Source organism: Petaurus breviceps, unplaced genomic scaffold (genome assembly GCF_028583685.1).
Source record: "Petaurus breviceps papuanus isolate PSGF00001 unplaced genomic scaffold, PetGlider_PUasm1.0 214, whole genome shotgun sequence".
Classification (NCBI taxonomy): Eukaryota; Metazoa; Chordata; class Mammalia; order Diprotodontia; family Petauridae; genus Petaurus; species Petaurus breviceps.
The window spans coordinates 10,088,545-10,108,101 of record NW_027185863.1 but is presented as its reverse complement, the minus strand read 5'-3'; the positions used below and the strand labels follow the sequence as shown (position 1 = coordinate 10,108,101).

Genomic DNA, 19,557 nt, shown 5'->3' with positions numbered 1-19,557 from the left:
CTTTCTTTCTTTCTTTCTTTCTTTCTTTCTTTCTTTCTTTCTTTCTTCCTTCCTTCCTTCCTTCCTTCCTTCCTTCCTTCCTTCCTTCCTTCCTTCCTTCCTTCCTTCCTTCCTTCCTTCCTCTCCCTCCCTCCCTCCCTCCCTCCCTCCCTTCCTTCCTTTCTTCCTTCCTTCCTTTTTCTTTCTTTTGCCTTTCAGTGTCCAACTTTAATACAGTTTGCTGAAGTTTTTCAATACATTGACTACAGTTTATAACTATGATTAAACTTAGCTATAGATGGAATATGAGCCTTTATTCAGAAATGTTTGAGAATAATGCAATAAAGTTTGAAGAAACATGTAATACAGTATCTCTGAAAGGGTAAAATTTTAACTATATTGTTATGGGGTATACTTTTTTTTTTGGAGGACAATTGGGGTTAAGTGACTTGCCCAAGGTCACACAGCTGGTTTTTGTGTTAAGTGTCTGAGGTCAAATTTGAACTCAGGTCCTCCTGACTCCGGGGCCAGTGCTCTATTCACTGCTCCACCTAGCCGCCCCATGGGGCAGCTTTGTTACATCTTAAATTGATGTGTAACTTCAGAATTATTACCAAAGGACATAAAATTACTTGTTCATTGAACAGTAATTTATTTGACATTTCATTTTTTTTTTTTTATTTTTGGAGGGGGGAAGGTGAGGCAGTTGGGATTAAGTGACTTGCCCAAGGTCACACAGCTAGTAAGTGTTTCAAGTGTCTAAGGCCAGATTTGAACTCAGATCCTCCTGACGTCAGGACCGATGCTCCACACTTTGCCACCTCACTGCTCCTATTTGGCATTATGTTAAAGGTACAGTGGGAGGATTATGGCGGGGGGGGGGGGAGAGAGAGAGTGTGAAAATAAGGAAATTTTGACTTATGTCAGTACTTTTAAACCATTGGTTTCTGTTTGCTGACTTTATTCAGGGTATGAGTATATGAAAATGGGGTGTATATTTGAGCCCGATAATGTGATTCTATATTTTACATAATAGTATAATTTAATCTTTTGTCAGCATGGTTAATTGTTCTTCTCTTGCTTTCTTGTCAGTTTTCGTGTCTGCTCTTTCTTTTCCTATCTCTCAATTTAGCATTCCTCAATGTTCCATTGTTATCCTCTTATGACTTGAGCTATTGACCTCTGAACAGAAGGATGGCGCTCAGATCTATTGTTAGCCTTGCCCTGTGTCCTGAGTCCCCAGCTTGCATTTCTTATTGCCTGTAGGATATTTTGACCTGTATCACTTCAGTAACTCAAATTCTACATGTTTAAAATTGAATATATCATTTTCCTCCTAAAACCAATTCCTTCTAAATACCTATTTCTAACAACACCATTATTCTTCTAATCACCCTGCTTGAAACATTTAGTCCTCTTTGATTCCACAGTTTATTGTCCTTTATCGTTTAATGTCTTGCTTGAGTCTCCCCTTCCTTCCCATTTAATCTCCCCTTCATTCCTGCTGCCGCAATTCCATTTTAGTTTGTCTTGTATGGACTGTGACCAACTAGGACTGTGCAATGGTGAAGTGAATATTGCATTTCAAATTGGAAGGCCTGGCATTGAATGAAGGGCTGTTACTTGGTGCCCTTGTGACCTTGATCAAGCCTCTCCTCCAGGCTTCATTTCCCTCCTCTGTCAAATGAAGGAATTGAATTGGATGATGTAAGCCCCTTTGTAGTTCTAAGGCCACTAAGAGGTGCAGTGATTAGAATATTGGACTTGGGGTCAAGAAGACCTGAGGTTGGGTCTTGCTTCAGACATTAGCTGTGTGACCTTGGCAAAGTCACTTAATTGCATCCTCATCTGCAAAATGGGAATTAGAGCACCACCTCACAGAGCTGTTGTGAGGATCAAATGAAATAACATTTGTAAAGTGCTTTGCAAATCTTAAAGTACTAGATCAATGTTAGCTATGATCATTATTATTGAATCCTTTGGTCTTCCTGCATCCTGCTGAATCTTTTGTATATATTGCTCAGATCAAGTTGCTGCCCTTCTCTGAAATCTCCAGTAGTTCCCAGTAGTACACTAACTAACGTCCTTTGTTTGCTTTCAGCCTGTCTTTCAAGTCTTGCCTCCCTGTGCTTCATTTCATAAATTTTATGCTTCTTCATTTATTTGGTATACAATTTATTCCAATCTTTTAAATCAGGGGTCTGCACACTATGGCCTTGTGGGCCACATCTGGCCCTCTGGACTGAAGAATAGTTTTAAAAGATTTTTTATTTTAAATTTTAAAATTTTAAAAATTTATTTTTAAAAATACAATAAAATAGGGGCGGCTAGGTGGCACAGTGAATAGAGCACTGGCCCTAGAGTCAGGAGGACTTGAGTTGAAATCCAGCCTCAGACACTTAACACAAAAACTAACCATGTGACCTTGGGCAAGTCGCTTAACTCCAATTGCCCTCCAAAAAGCAAAAAATAAATTTGTTAAAAATAAATACAATAAAATAAAACTTTTTTGAAAGATGCAAAAACCATTATTAGCTTTATTCTTACATGGACAATTGGCAAGGTTAGGTAACCCCTAGTCTAGATTATACACCGCTTGAGGAAGGGAATATGCCTCCTTTATCTTTGTGTTGTTCTCAGTGCCTAGGACTAATTCCTTTTCAATTGATTTGCATTATTCCCTCTTATCCTTACCCTCCACAAGGACTGGTAAAGAAACTCTGAAGTTGAAAATAAATGTCAGTGGGGTCCCTAAGCATCAGTTTATTCAAGATTAATAGACGTTACCTAATTGATTGAGGCATATGTATATACACATATCCATTCATAGGATTATCTTTCTGTGCTTTATTTCTGAGAGTTTTCAGTTTGCCTGTTTTTTTTTTTAGTGTTGTTAAATCTACTGAAGTACTCTAATCACTCCTCACTGCACCTCCACACATGTGGTAATTAAGTCAGTGTATTTAGGAACTAATTTGCTAATTTTTTTCCCCTAGCAATTGACTGTCCCCCTTTAAAAAAAAAAGCTTTAAATTTATTATTTTATTCACCTATGACTTGTGTTTTATTTTGGTTTTTGTTTGTTTAGACTCCTGGCTTATTGATGTTTTTTGTTTAAAGTAGTAAAGGAGTTAGGGCTAAAGAAGGAAAAATAAAAAGTTTGTTTTAGAAGAAATGGGTTTGTATTATTCCTCAAGAGTCAGCTGTGAGTGCTTGATTGTGGAATAATTCTTAGTTGATTAAATTAAGTAGCTCTAAATGATTAATAAGTTATAAAAAATGATATCTTCATAACTTGGAAGATTTCTAATTCTATTTTGAATTGTCTCTTTTAACTGTAGGTAATTGGTACACCTCAGAGATCTGCTGCGCCAAATACTATCCTTGTAGGAAGTCCACATACGCCTAACACACATTTTGTATCACAGAACCAAGCTTCAGACTCCTCACCTTGGTCGGCGGGGTGAGCAATATTCCTCTCAAATTATTAGAAGTTTAATGAATTTCTTAGGATTTTAATCATAAATTTCTCTGTCTTGGCAAAATGAACTGTGTAGTCTTGCAACCAAACCAAATTGTAGTTTTGCAACCAAACCAAATACATTAGGACTTCAGTTTAAATTTATTTTTCAGAGATCTTATTCTTTTAAGATATTGAAAAAGTAAAAAACAAAACACAAAAGCAAAAAAAAAGATATTAAAAAAGTCAGGGCATATGAAAAAATTTCAAACCTTTCCCAGAATAGATATATAATCAAGAACACACTTTCACTTTAGCATCTGAGAAATCGAGATTATTGTGAAGCAATCCAATGACTCCATCTCCATTTATGTTATAGTTACACTTTAAAGGTTTATAATTTTTGGCTGAAGATGAGGAATTGAGATGTCTTCAATGAGACTGTGGTAACTTTGAAACTCTTCATTGTACTTGAAAATGACAACTTGGGAAGTTTAGTATCAATTCAATGACGATAAACCTTTTAGAAGGGGATAATGATATCATCTATGTTATATAACACACTTCTATTTTTAACTTTAGCTATACTCTTCCTGAAATAGTTTTTCACTTTAAGCAAAAGGTCACTTTTAAATAGATTTTTAAGTAGAATCGCCTTATGATGTGTCTTATGTGTCTTCCCCACAAAAACACATCTGCATCCCTGTGTTTCAGGCTTATTTGGAGATGGAAACCCAAATGATTATATTTTATTACTATGCCTACTTTTAAAAAGTCCCAAATCTCTTGTCCTGATTTGACACAAAACACTAGAAATTTTCTGTAATGATTGTGAGTCTTATTTATTTTTACAAGGTAGATGCTAATCATGCATCTTACCTTGTAGATAGATATCACTCTGTTGATGACATTTGTGGCTATGCTCATTAATAAGTATGTTTTCTTTCTTGAAATTTTGTTATGAAGAGTAGAAGTTTCATTTTGAATAGTGTCTTCAAAAAGCTTACTATATAGAGTATACAGCTTTTAATGTTCAAGATTTCTCACAATATTTTAACAATATAAAGGTACAAATGTGAGATTTGACTTATTGGAATATTCATTTTCTGATCTGTAAAAAAAAAAAAGATCCTCAGATTCTCCTGGTATATCTTATAGTTTTCTGCCTTGATATGATGGAATATGATTCAAGTGGCGACCATCTGATACGGTTTTCTTACTTTGGTTGCACTTGTGTCTTGTAAATGTAGTGATTTCATTATTAGATAAGGATAGATTTTAGTTGAAGGTTGATTTTAGGTGATATTATTTTACTTTGTATTTTTAAGGAAGCGCAATAGAAAAGGAGAAAAGAATGGCAAGGGATTAAGACATTTTTCAATGAAGGTTTGTGAGAAGGTACAGAGGAAAGGAACCACTTCATATAATGAAGTGGCAGATGAGTTGGTCGCAGAGTTCAGTGCTGCTGATAACCACATTTTACCAAATGAATCAGTAAGTATGATGTAGATGGGTTCGTGTTTTCTGAGGGTCCTGAAAGTTTCCCTTTGGGACTTTTGAAGAGTGTTTTCTTTCAAGGGCTGTCAAGCTGATTATAATCAAGGCTTTGGGAGAGATCAATAACATTAAGTTAATGTATTGACACTCTATCAGGCTTACTCTTGTGGGAATTTGTTTTTTTTTATTACCAGTGGGGCAGGGGGAGGGGTGTAATGAACTATTTTTAGTAGTCCACTGTATAAAACAAAGTCTGTCTCCCCTCCTTTTGAATTTGCTTATCTCCTGCCATGTCTTTAAACACCAATTTTATGAAGCTTTCTGCTTTCTTCCTCTAATGCATAATATCTTTAGCAGGCTTATGACCAGAAGAATATAAGACGAAGAGTGTATGATGCCTTAAATGTCTTAATGGCCATGAATATTATCTCAAAGGAGAAGAAGGAAATAAAATGGATTGGTCTACCAACCAACTCAGCTCAAGAATGTCAGAATTTAGAGGTAAGAATGATGAAAATCTACTTTTCCTCTTATTTATTAATTTTAATCTGAATCAAGCTTACTTATATATAATATTTGGAAAGATAGAAATCTGGTAGGTGTTTTTATATATATTTTTTCGCCTTTTGTTTTTGGAGGGCAGTTGGGGTTAAGTGACTTGCCCAAGGTCATACAGCTAGTTTTTTGTGTTAAGTGTCTGAGGCCAGATCCAAACCCAGGTCCTCCTGACTCCAGGGCCGGTGCTCTATTCACTGCGCCACCTAGCCACCCCCATTTTTATATTTTCATTGATGTTATCTAAACATTTCTCAGTCACTTCTTATCACTTGGCTCTGCCTGCTGTGTGAAACAAATCACACAGACAGCATCCCTACTGGAATGCTGTTTTGTAGAATGTTTTGTTCTGTGACTCAGGTGATAGAGAGACATCCTTGCTTCCTTTTTTACCTCCCTCCTCTATCCACTTATCAATTAAGCTCTCTGGCCTTCCATGCCTAGTGATAACACATGTGTGTGGATTATATAATTAAAGAGCTCCATAATTGATCAGTAATTTTGTTGTTTAATTGAAAATGCAAATCGTTTCTGAATTATTTGGCATAAAAACCACTTTTGAAGGAGCATAATGGTGCTTGTGCTGTAATATAACCCTTGTGTCACTAATTAGAGTCTATATGACTCAGCCTTTGAAGCTGCCCGCCTGGTCCTTCACTGTTGTCTGTTCAGTGCACTCTCTAGAATTCTGGAGGAGAGAATATCATCCTCCTTGGCCCACCTCAAGACCCTTTTGGGTTTCTGTGAGTAATTGTTGTGGTTAGCTAGGATCAGTGTCCTTTCTAGCAGCCAGTAGATACTGGTTATTCTTTACAGCAAGCATGCCAAGGCTTCAGTTTTGTTCTTGGGAAAATAACTGGAGAGTTTACAGTGTTGGCTGTTTTCCTAAATAGGCCTACATTTGTTAAGAGTAAAATCAGGTATAGTATTAGGATTACTGATTCTGCATGAAAGCATTGAATGATGGTGGTGAAGGACAGAGAGACATGCTTTCTCATCTTTAACCCTTTTAAAGAGGGTTTCCCCATTGTTTACATAGCTGTTAGGCTCTGGGTCAGAGAACTGAGCTCAACTGTATGGATCTAAATCTAAAGTAGTAATACTATAGCTGTGGGCAGGGTGGACCTAATGACATCGAGTGTTATCTAAATTTTAATGAGGATAGTTAGACTGCCATTTTAGAAAGCATCATTAACTTTACCAGGAGTTTATAACCTCAATGTAATGGGAAAGCAAATCTTTTCCTATTTTTCCTCTCCATCATGCATGTCTACAGAAATAGCATCTCTTGATTCAAGAGTTCTTTTTATTTAATGAATATGGGAAAATTCACAGACTAAAGTCTGACACTTAGGATCTTTGTTTGTCAGGACCTAAGTTTGTTCATCTATAAAATGAAAGAGCTAGACTGGAGGGACTCTAAGGTCCCTCCAGTTCTAAATCTATGCTTCTATAATATATGACATCTTAGAACAAATTAAAAATTAAATTTAAACATCATTAAAACAAATTATAGTCATAAGTTATATGACTGTGGACAGTATTAAAAGGAAATTAAAATTCAACTTAAAAAATATTTGACAAGTATATTTAGAGGCTGAATGATCATGGAAACATCCATCAAAAATTACATGAAGTCAAGAATTTTATTTTTTCAAAAGTAGAATTGGTGTTGGTTTATTAAAAAATGTATATTAAATTGCTTTGCTTCCATCTATAACTTCTTGGGATGATTCTTTGAGATGATTTTTGTGTGTGTCTTATTTCTAAAGGTAGAGAGGCAGAGAAGACTTGAAAGAATAAAACAAAAGCAGTCTCAACTTCAAGAACTCATTCTACAGGTAATGAAATACTTTCTGTATGTGGGCAACTATTTCTGTTTCCTTTATTCGTTTAATATCTTTCAAAATAACGAAATACACTCTAGCTTTAAGTGATAACATTTAAATAATTAAGTTTTGTGTAGTCAGAGAGCTGACGTGATGTCATACTAAAGAGTGGCGGCCTTGGCTTGTACTTTACTTCCAGTTATTTGCCATGTGACCTGGGGCAGACTGCTTAATTCCTGAGCCTCCTTTTCCACTTTTATAAAAAAGAATAAAAACAGCATCTCCAATAGATTCTCCCACTATCATTCCCACTGTCGTACCTTCAAACTCCTTCCTTGCTGCTGTGTCTGCTCTGTCCTTAACCAGTAATATTCTCACTTGATTTTTCTGTTTCTGCTACTTATCATCCTAGAGCTCTCCCCCTCTTGACTAAACTCCTTGAGAAGGATGTGTAAATGTGTTTGTAGGTTCTTCCATTTCCCTCAACTCTCATTCAGGTATAAACTCTTTACATTTTTCCTTCTGACACCATCATCTAACTGAAACTTCTCTATCCAGAGTTTCTAGTGATCTCTTAATTTCCAGATCTCCTGGCCTTTTCTCAGTCCTCATACTTTTTCACTTCTCCGAGGCATTTGACAGTAGTAGTCTCTTCCTTCAGATACTCTCACTTCCCTTGGTTTTCATGAGATCTTTCCTGGTTCTCCTTCTGTCTGTCTGATGGTTCTTTTTCAGTCTGCTTTGCTGGTTCTTCAGATGTGTGACACCCACTCACTGCGGGCGACCTCTGTCCCTGAGCCCTCTATACTATCTCAATTGATAATCTCACTGGCTCCTATGGGTTCATTTATTATCTCTGTGCAGATGATTACTAAACCTGTATTATCCAGCTTTAGTCTCCTGACTTCCAGTTCCCATCACAAATTGTCTTTTGAGCATGTAGCCTTGGATGTCCTGTAGGCAGCTTGGACTCACCATATCCAAAGCAGAACCCATTATCTTTCCCTCATACCCTTTCTTTCTCCTAACTTTGCTGCTGTCAAGTGTACAGCCACTCTCTCGGTCACACAGACTGGCAGCCATGTTGTCATCCTTACTCCTCACTCAATATATCCATTATATTGCCAAGTCCCTGTACCTTCTAAGAATATCTCTCACAGACTTCCCCTGACACACACACACACACACACACACACACACACACACACCAGTTCAGGGCCCCTGCCTCGTCTCTTCTCACTAGAACTATCAAGTAGCTGTAGCCGTCTACTTTGTTGTCTTACCCATGGGTCTCTATCCAGTATAATCCATTCTCCATTGAGTGCCAAGCTTCTTTTTCTAAAGTATACATCGGACTTCATCACCCACTGCTTATTCCTTGTTCGTCTAAGATCATACATAAACTCCTTTATGTGGCATTTAAAGCTCTTCAGCACCTGGCCTCTTCCTGCCTTTGCTCTCCTCCCCACACTCAGCTCTCCAGCAACACTGGCCTACCTGAAGTGCCTCGAACCTGACTCTGTCTCCTGTCTCTGGGCCTTACTCTGCTCCCTCTCCTCCACCCCTTCCCTCTTCCCTCCTTTTAAGACTCAGTTCAAATCCTGCCTGCCCCAGGAGGCCTTTGGACTTCGAATCCTCCCCCCCTTATCTCGTATCTTCCTTGTTGATTTCATGTCATTTCCCCCATTAAAATGTAAGCTTCTTGGGGGGCCGGGGGGGGGCGGTGCGCTATCTTTTTGCCTTCCTTTGTTTCCCCAGCACTTAAAATGATGCATGGCACATGACAAGTATAAATGTTTGTTCCCTTGACCTGACTTAACTCACAGGCTTATTGTGGAAAAAAATCTTTGATAAAATGTAAAGCATTCTATAACTGCAAAATAGTTCTATTCATAATGTTAATTGATATGTCCAACACTAATTATATTTTCAGGGAAAAGGTGATAGAAGCAATAACTTGTGTTCTGTTTGAAACATTTATGTGCAGCACTGTGGTCTGCTGCAGGATGGTTTTCTATTGCAGTAGTTGATTTCCTGATTGGACTTAATTTTTTTCCTTAATATATGATCTAACCAATACCATTCAGACTTTTTCAATTAATGATCACTTAGGTATCTGGTTCATTTATTCCTGTTAGGTAAGATATTAAAATTGAGATCTGTACTGTCTGAAAGTGTCTTTCATAGTTAGCATGGCTTCCTAAATGAAGGATAGATTATGAGACCCTTTGAATGTTCGAGTTTGTGGATGACATGTTGATTACATCAAGACCTCCCCCAAACTGTAGAGCCTCCTAAGATTAAATTCGTACCTACCCAAAAAGAGTATGGCCTAATCATTCATGCAAGAAAATCCAAATGTTGCAAGAATGCCTATTTTCCAGACTGTGACATGCAATTTGAGAGTCAACCATTAGATCTCATGTATTATTATGGATGATATGGACAAACACTGCAAATGGAATTTTTGTTTGTGAGTCAGGCCCAAGAGGGGGAGAGTAGGACAAGAAAATAGAAAGTTACAGCACTTCTTGAGTGTTCTGACTTCTCGCTGAAATGAAGGCCCGTATTTTTAATACCAGTATTGTACTGGTGACATTGTATGGCTTCAGGTCATGAATCTTATGATTTCCAAAGAGTTAAAATTATGTATCGCTCTGAGTGTGAGGGAGAGACTCATAGTGGTCGTGGGCCAGCTGCTAAACATAACAAATATAGAATCACCAAGAAGAACTGTAATGAAGAATGTCATAAAAGAAATCTATGGAGAAAGAAGAAGACAGACTATTCATGTGTCAAGACTGAGGGATAACAGTTGGACATTAACCAGCTTCTGTGCTTCCCTGGTATCCTTGTCATGTGAGGAAAAGGCTAGAACCACCCTCTGCACAAAGAGTGGACGCCCTGTTGTGAACTTAGGAGGGGAAATCTGTAATAGTCATATAGGCAGTCATGGATGGGTTGCAACATATGTCACTGGAGGAATCACTCACATTAATTAGAAACTTAAAGAGCATAGCCCCTTGAAGACATTAGATTCCATTTATCTGGAATGTTTTAGATGTGAGCTTGCTTAGTGTTGTTTCTGGGCTAACTAAATGATCCTAAACTCTTTCCAATTTTAGAATTTTAGGACCTTGCAATTAGCTAATGTTTACAGTGAAAGCTTTTTCCCCCCCAGTCATGTGTTGGTATAGTTGGAGTGGCTGAGGGGTAGAGCATTGGAGTGGGCCATGGCATTTTAAAAATATTTTTTTTTTGCATGGATTCTTTTTTTAATTTAGATGATATGATGAGTAATCTGCATATTGGCACTCCCTAAATCCTCATCACTCCTTTGAGTATTTGATTTTTAAAATGAATTTTCTTTATGAAGACTGAAGTTTTCTGAATGCTAAAGAGATTACATGAATTAATCATTGTAATCAGGAGATTTCTGATGTCTTCTCTAAAAGAGGCTAAGTTAAGCCTCCCTTCCTGACCACAATACAGCACTTTGAAGTTCTAGTCCCGGCTCAGAGGCTTGTTGCTATGTGGCCTAAGGTGAGTTGCCTCACTTCTCTGGCCTTCACCTTCTGCATATATGAAATAAGAAGGTTGAACTGTATGGGCTCTAAGCTACCTGCCAGCTCTGACCTAGGCTTTTTTACCTCACAGTGATGTGAGTATGAAGAGTTCTTCTGGAGGAACGTATTCTATTTCTGGGTGAGGTCAAGATATATTTAGTATCAAAAGTGAATGACTTCACATGGTGAGTCTATAAGTTGGTATATCTTATTTCAGCAAATTGCCTTCAAGAATTTGGTGCAGAGAAATCGTCAAGCAGAGCAGCAAGCCAGCCGACCACCACCTTCCAACTCTGTCATACACCTACCTTTTATCATTGTGAACACCAGCAAGAAGACAGTGATCGACTGCAGTATTTCTAACGACAAGTAGGTTGTTCATGGAAAAGAGAAGTTTTCCATCCGCCCTTTTGCTTCAGCTGTGAGTTTCAAATCAAAAATGAAGAAATCCCATAGTTGGTTTTGTTAAAGACGAAATATCCATACATCACCTCCTTCAGTTAATTTTAGTTAGGGATGAAATTAGGGACCTCACCTATGATTTCTCTGATAGGAGGAGCTCCTAGGTGGTGCAGATACTCAGCACCTTCTCTGTAGCTTGTCCAGGGCCACAGAGCCCATATTGTGTCAGCAGCAGCAGGAATTGATCTCCAGTCTTCTTGACTCCTAAGCTGACTGTATCGCTCTGCTTCTACTAATTTTTGTTACAGTCTAATGACATCTCAAATGTTTTTATTAAAGCATAAAATTTGCCTTTTTTTGCCTGCAGGTGACTTATTTAAAAGAAAAATTGACCTAAAAATTCAATTTAAAAATATGAGAGGAAGCATAGTATAGTGAATAGTGGGCAGCCTTCCAAGTTGGAGGATCTGTGTTGAAGTCCAACTTCTTATATGTACAGGCTTTGTCACCCTGGGCAAGTCACTTAACCAACTCTGTAAAACGATTGCAGGTAGAACACTTGCTCATCTCCATTTGTATAGGGAATTTTCCTCACCAGGAGGTCTGGGACTCCTGCCCCAATATTTTTAAGTGTTAAAGACATAATTCTGGTTTTGGGGGGAGGAGAGAGTATTTCATCAAACTAAGGAAGTGGGGATTATTATCAGCCTATCAGTTTTCAGAATCTCCTAGACAGCAGATTCTCTGCCTCATGGGTGCCGACCTATCTCTCTTGCTGCTGGCTTTGCTTCACTTTCAGGAGCAGTTGTCCGTCTTCTCAGTCAGGCATGTGTAGTGTGTGCTCATCATCAGGATATCTCTGTAACCTTCTTGATGTTTGAATAGTGAAATCTTCCCTTTCAGGTTTGAGTATCTATTTAATTTTGACAACACATTTGAAATCCACGATGACATAGAAGTATTAAAGCGAATGGGGATGGCTTGTGGGCTGGAATCTGGAAGCTGTTCTGCAGAAGACCTAAAAATGGCAAGAAGTTTGGTACCTAAAGCTCTGGAACCTTATGTGACAGGTCAGTGAGGCCATATTTAATTGCCATGATACTGTTCAAATTTGACATGTGCAAAGACATACTTTTAAAGTTATGACAAACTTTAAAGTTGGTTGTCCCTCCTCTGGTGAAAGTAGGTTATACCTTTCCTTTCTAAAGCATTCCAGACATAAAGCACCTAGGCGTAATAATTAAATGAAAAGAAACCAGGGGATGTTGAGATTTATAAGTCATCAAATGTGTCACAAATTCAGTTCTCTTACTTTAGCATCATTTCAATCCCACATACCCAGTAAAAAATGTGCTTCTCTGATGGCTGTTTGGTTGAGTATGTTAGCATATGGTAGTCTGAAGAGAGAGGGGTTTATGATTAAAATCTCTTTCTGAGAAGTTTGACGTGTTGTCCTTGGAAGTGTGGCTTGAATGTATTCTATTACAGTATGGATTGGAGAATCCTGGTAGGATTGTGAAGGATGTCTCTCTTCCCCACCACATCAGATAATACCATTTAAAAACCCCAAGTTTAGAAAACTCAGCAGTGACATCAAGAAGATAAGTAAGGGGCGGCGCAGCGGAGTCATCTCCCGGACTGTTCCGGGGCTGTTGCTGGGCTCCCAGCACTGTCCCTGCAGTATTTTCTTGCTCGCTCCTTCTCTCTTCTGGCATTTTGCGGGAGGCGGAGGCGGCCCCTGCCATGGCCCGGAACACGCTGTCCTTGCGCTTCCGCAAGGTGGACATAGACGAGTTCGACGAGAACAAGTTTGTCAATGAGCAGGAGGAGGCGGCGGCGGCCGAGCCAGGCCCAGACCTGGACCTGGACCCCAGGGAGGTGGACAGCCTGCTGCGGCAAAGTGATATGCTCAGAGCATTTCATGCAGCTTTATGATACTCCCCTGTCAATGCGAAGAATCAAGCAGTAAAGGAATGGGCCCAAGGAGTGGTACTGAAAGTACTCACGAACTTTAAAAGCAGTGAGATAGAGCAGGCTGTACAATCATTAGACAGAAATGGCATTGACTTGTTAATGAAGTACATTTGTAAAGGATTTGAAAAACCCACAGAGAATAGCAGCGCGCCCGTGTTACTTTAGTGGCATGAGAAGGCATTAGCAGTAGGTGGTCAAGGTTCCATAATAAGAGTTCTCACAGCAAGAAAAACTATTTTAAAAAAAAGACTTTTAACTTGCACTGAGAAGACCAGAAGAGTTTGGGGGACCCAGGACAAGGAAGAAGGAATAATGGAGATGACACTGGCCCGTCTTCCCCAAAACTACAATGAATCTGTTTCAGACCATTCATTTGTTGAAAATGCTTTTTATTTTTGAGGTGGAAGGGGGGAAACCCAATGTTCTGCTGCTGCCTTTTCTGAGTCCTGCACATGATCTGACATTCTCCTTCACCTGGGAGTAACAAATTGCCACCAGTGAAATTGGATATTGGAGAGAGGAGAATTCATTCTGCTGGTGGGTGCTCCTGGGCACTGCTGATGTAGAATGTTGGGATGCCTTTGGCAGGTGTGGAATTTTTGCTGCTTGGAAAGGGAGTGCTTGTTTGGTGTTATATTTTTCAAAGGATCTGAGGGTTTATACAGAAATAGTTCTAGAGGAGGGAAGCAGACTCTGGGGCTGATTTTTATTGTAAAGTGCCTGCTGGATCAATAAAGCTCTTCACTCATTAGTATATTAATTTTTGGTGTGTTTCATCCAGTAAAAAAGAAGAGTGATGCTACATGGCAGGGGCTCTGAGTTGTTCAGGGAGACTGACCAAGAACAGGAGAGCTGCAGGTCTTGGCTCTTAAGCCATGTAGATGGATGCAACTTGTGGGTCTAGTCTATATACAGTCAGGCCATGAGCTCTGCATCACTGCCCAAGCTGATGGATCACAGGAAGGTGAAATGATGTTTGGTGATTAAATATTTATTGTTTCATACAACTTCAAGTTTACCTTGTCTGTACATCTTGGTTCTTAAGTTCATAAAATACCAACCGCATTAAAAAGAAAAAAGAAGATATGTAAGGGCAGCTAGGTGACACAGTGAATGGAGCACTAGCCCTAGACTCAGGAAGACCTGAGTGCAAATCCAACCTCAGACACTTGACACTTACTAGCTGTGTGACCTTAGGCAAGTCCCTTAACCCCAATTGCCTTGCCTTTACCTCCCTCCTCCCCTAAAAAAACCAGACACAGATAATTTTTACAGAAGAAATTGCTTCTGAATACCAACTAGCCAGCCTCCAGTCCTGGACCCTTTTCCTACCCTTTACCTTCATGTCCCTCCTTAACTAATGCTGTGTCAACATCCCACTGGAAATCACAGTCCTTGGGGAGGGGCTTTGAAGCCTTTGAAATCTGGACAGCCCTGAGGCTAAAGAAGGTAGAAAGGAAATGGTCATGGAGGATTGTGGAGTTTGGAAGAAACCAGAAAATCCATGCTGAAGAAAATTGATGAGTACAGCACATGAGTGGGGAAACAAAGCAGTAAGTAGAAGAGTCACAAGGGGAGAGACGAGAGCACACACTTCTGAGGCTTCCTAGAAGGGCATCTTTTTGAGGCATCCTGTGAGACAGACCTTCTCTCTACTCCACGTCTCCCATGACACCTTCACAACCAGCTCTTTTGGTGAGAGGGATTTCACTTTGAGAAAGGATGATGGACAGTGGATTTTCAGAGTTTCCCTGCCTCAAGTGTCCCAGCTGACCACCCTCATCCTCAGATAGGAATCAGAACTCATCTAGCCTGTGGAGAGAGCTGGTTTGAAAGCACAACCCCAGCTGAGAGTGAGGATGCAAGGGCATTAGACCTAGTGAGGGGAAATCATTAATAGTCAAGACATTTCAGCAAGAATACTGTAAAAAAAAAAGTCAGCAGAATCATTGTTTAAGAGCTAATTGAAGAAGAAATGAGTAAATGTTTGAAGAAAAGAGCCCTCTCAGTGGATGAGTACTTCATAATAAGAAATTGAATCACAGTCATTTGAGGAAGGTGAAAAAACTCAACGGATTCTACAGGGCCCTTCTTAAGTAACAGTGAAGCAACTCCAAGAATGTCTACAATGATTCAGAACAGCACCCTGAAAAGAAAGTTTATGTATAGAATTAAGCTCCAGAAGCAAAAAATGGAGTAGAACTTTAAAAAGAAACCACACTGGAAACATGAGAGTTCTGCAAAACAAGAATACTGAATATGAAATAAATTGTGTTTGATTTTATTTTGGTTTTGGGTTTTTTGTTTTTTACTTTTTGGAGGGGGGAAGGCAGGGCAATTAGGGTTAGTGATTTGCCCAAGGTCACACAGCTAGTGAGTGTAAGTGTCTGAGGCTGGATTTGAACTCAGGTCCTCCTGACTCCAGGGCTGGTGCTCTATTCACTGCGCCACCTAGCCATCCCTGATTCCAAAAAGAAAAAAAGAACTTGACATACTGAGAGGGAGAAATCAAAAAGAGTATTAATGGACAGGTAATCTAAGGAGTAAAAGACATAATAGGAAAAATCAGGAGGAGAAGAGGTAGAGGAAGTAAATTATTTTTTCATGAGAAAAAAATCTCATGCTCTGGATAACCCAATATTATATAGGTGGTAAGATAATACAAAGAAATTTGTCCCAAATAGAGAAAGGAGTGACACAAAGGACCAAGATTATGACAGGTCAGCACTGTAGAGGAGAGGGAGATTAGAATTTTTCGGTTCTTCCTTCTGCCTTTGGGGAGTATCATTGAGGTGCAAAATGCAGAGGAAAAAGTAGGATTTAGGTATAGCCAAAAGAAAGAAAATGATTTGACCCCATCATGTAGGCCAACCCCAAGGAGGTAGGAGGAAGAAAGCAGATTAGGATCTCGCTGTGGGTTTTACTGCAGGGAGCTTAGACATTTGAGAAGACAGCTGCCATGACACCAAGTGATGCTTTTCAGTATTTACTCACACTGGCAAAGAGAGGATCATTGGATATGCTGGAAGGATAGAACTAAGAGAAGGCTGAACTGAACTGCAGAGGTTAAAGAGATAATGAGGAAAAGGACAAAGACAGGATGACCCCTGCTGCTGCCTCAACCCTGGTTATCAAACTCTTCCCCAAGAGTGTATGTGTCTACATTTGTACATTCATGTCAAGTAGTTAATGGAACATAACACAGGCTTAATAGCCATGAGGACTACACAAACTTAACTCTTAAGTGTGAAAAGTTAACTTCTTCATTAACAAAGAAAAGGATAATAAAACAATCCAAACAATGTGCTGCCTACAAAAATAACTAAAATATAGTTACAAAAAAAAAGATACAGGGATGGAACAAAATCTATTATGCTTCAGGAAACTCTTGGAAAAGGGAACCCCAATTCTACTCTCAGATAATACAGCAATAAACATTGATCAAGTCCAGGTAGACAGAGAGACTGTTATACTTAAAGGCACCCTAGATGTTGGGAAATGAACAATATTAAATGCATATGTGTCAAATGGCACAGCAGTTTAGTTCTTTAAAAAGAAGTAAATTGGGACGGCTAGGTGGCACAGTGAATAGAGCACCAGCCCTGGAGTCAAGAGGATCTGAGTTCAAATGTGGCCTCAGACATTTAACACTTACTAGCCATGTGACCTTGGGCAAGTCACTTAATCCCAATTGTCCTGCCTTCCCCCTTCCAAAAAGCAAAAAAAAGAAGTAAATTGTAAAAAGACAATGGAAGTAACAATAATCATTTAGTATTCTTCTGAGAGGGAGATAATTTGAACAGAAAGATAAGGAAAATATAGAAATGAATGAATTAACATGGCGGAGTAGAAGCACGACCTCCCCTCGGCTCCGGCTTCCACCTTCCCCAATCCATGTAAAAAGGGGACTCTAAACAAAGTTTGGAGCTGCAGAACCCACAAAATGACACAGAGAAGCTAACCTCTCACTGAGGACAGGCCAGCAGGAATCAGAGCCGAGCCCAGCCCCACGCCAAGGCTTTAGCCCCAGGGAGGGCCTGACCAGCCGCCAGCTGGAGGGACTCCAGATCAGCAGCAGCTGTGGCCATTTCCAGATTTACCAACACACAGATGTGAAGGACAAAGTAAGAGGTCAGTGCAGTCTGGACTTTGGGACCAGTAAGTGGGAGTGCGTGGCTTTTGCCTCCAGGGCGAGAAGCCACTGAGACACAGGCACAGCCAGCCAGCGCCAGGTGGCAGCTTCAGCTCCTGGCCTGCAGAGTGTAGGGGGACCAAGCACCAGTCTGAAGGGTAATCGCTCTTGCTTTAACCTGGTTGGATCTGGATTGCAGTCTAGGGTGGAGGTCCTGGGGTGTGTGTCCAGCTTGCCAGAGCGTGTGGAGGCTTCAGAGAGGGCACCCATCTAATACCTCCAGCAACTGAGAAAACCCCAGCGTTTGGGATGAAAGCTCCCCTGTCTGGTGGCAGAGTCCTACCGTGGCAAAAAGCCCAGGGGTCAAGTGACTGAGGGGCGATATGACCAGGCAAAGGAAACAAAGCAGACAGAAGATTCCAACATTGCACTCCTATTTTGGGGACAAAAAGGAGCAAAGCATGGAACAGGAGGAAGACAGTGAAGTCAGAACTCTTGTACCAAAAGCTTCAAAGGAAAATAAAAGCTGGTTAAAGTCCATAGAGGACCTTAAGAAACAGATAAGAGAAATGGAGGAAAAATTGGGAAGAGAAATGAGAACAATGCAAGAAAATTATGAAATGAGAGTCAACAGCCTGACTGAGGAAAATAACACCTTGAAAAATAGACTAACTCAAATGGCAAAAGAGGCTCAAAAAGGCAACGAGGAGAAGAATGCCTTAAAAAGCTGAATTTGCCAGATGGAAAAAGAATCTCAAAAGGTCAATGAGGAGAATCATGGCTTCAGAATTAGACTGGAGCAAATGGAAGCTAATGACTTTATGAGAAATCAAGATTCTGTTAAACAGATCCAAACAAATGAAAGAATAGAAGGCAATGTGAAATATCTCATGGGGAAAACCACTGACCTGGAAAATAGATCCAGGAGAGATAATGTAAAAATTATTGGACTACCTGAAAGCCATGATCAAAGAAAGAACCTAGAAATCATCCTCCAGGAAGTTCTCAAGGAAAACTGCCCTGATGTTTTAGAACCAGAGGGCAAAATAGAGGTTGAAAGACTCCACCGATCCCCTCCTGAAAAAGATCCCAAAAAGAAAACTCTTAAGAATATTATAGCCAGGTTCCGGAATTCCCAGATTAAGGAGAGAATATTACAAGCAGCCAGGAAGAAACAATTTGAATATTGTGGAAACACAATCAGGATAACCCAGAATCTGGCAGCTTCTACACTGAGGGATTGAAGGGCTTGGAATATGATATTCCAGAGGTCAAAGGAGCTGGGATTAAAACCAAGAGTCACCTACCCAGCAAAACTGAGTATCATATTTCAGGGGAAAATATGATCATTCAGTGGAATAGAGGACATTCCAGCATTCTTGCTGAAAAAACCAGAGTTGAACAGAAAATTTGACATTCAGATGCAAGAAGCAAGAGAAGCATGAGAAGGTAAACAGGGAAAAGAAATCATAAGGAACGTATCAAAGTTGAACTATTAACATTCCTGCATGGAAAAACAATAATTGTAACTTAATGAAATTTTTCTCAGTAGTTGAAGGGAATAGAAATATATATACATATATGAGGGTATACGGGCATATGAATACATATGTGAGTGTGTGTATATATGTTTACAGGTATACATAGATAGAGGGCACAGGACCAATTTAACAGGAAGGGATGATACTTAAAAGGTGAAATTAAGAGGTGAGAGAGGAATATAATGAGAGGAGATGGGGAGACACAGAATGGGGTAAACTATCTCATAGAAGAGGCAAGGGAAAATGGTTACAATGGAGGGGAAGAATAGGAAGGCAAAAGGGAATGAGTCAACCTTATTCTCATTGAATTTGGCTTGAGGAGGGAATGAAATGCACACTAAATAGGGTATCTCACCCTACAAGAGAGTAGGGGGGAAGGGAATGAGAGTAGGGATGATGGAAGGCAGGCTGGGAGGAGGGAAGTTGGAAGCACCCACTTTTGAAAAGGGACGGGATCAAAGTAGAGAATAGAACAAGTGGGAGGTGGGATAGGAGGGAGGGAAATATAGTCAGTCTTTTACAATATATCTACTATGTTATTGTTTCGTGTTAGCCATACATGTACATCCTATACTGAACTGCTTATCTTCCCAGTAAGGGTGGGTGACAAGGGAGGAAGGGA

General features: G+C 39.7%; 1 protein-coding gene and 1 pseudogene across 5 annotated transcripts in view; both read left to right on the top strand.

Moving 5' to 3' along the window:
* TFDP1 (transcription factor Dp-1) overlaps positions 1-19,557 on the top strand; it is a 146,915-nt gene that overhangs the window by 115,524 nt on the left and 11,834 nt on the right. For 4 of the 5 annotated variants that reach the window (XM_069094065.1, XM_069094066.1, XM_069094068.1 and 1 more), the window contains exons 5-10: positions 3,321-3,442; positions 4,768-4,933; positions 5,291-5,437; positions 7,264-7,332; positions 11,104-11,255; positions 12,192-12,358. In XM_069094065.1, the coding sequence (XP_068950166.1) occupies positions 3,321-3,442; positions 4,768-4,933; positions 5,291-5,437; positions 7,264-7,332; positions 11,104-11,255; positions 12,192-12,358 (823 nt within the window). The remainder of the gene's footprint in view (positions 1-3,320; positions 3,443-4,767; positions 4,934-5,290; positions 5,438-7,263; positions 7,333-11,103; positions 11,256-12,191; positions 12,359-19,557) is intronic. The other variant, XM_069094069.1, reaches the window with a different exon arrangement.
* LOC138165751 (actin-related protein 2/3 complex subunit 5-like protein pseudogene) lies at positions 12,384-13,924 on the top strand (annotated as a pseudogene).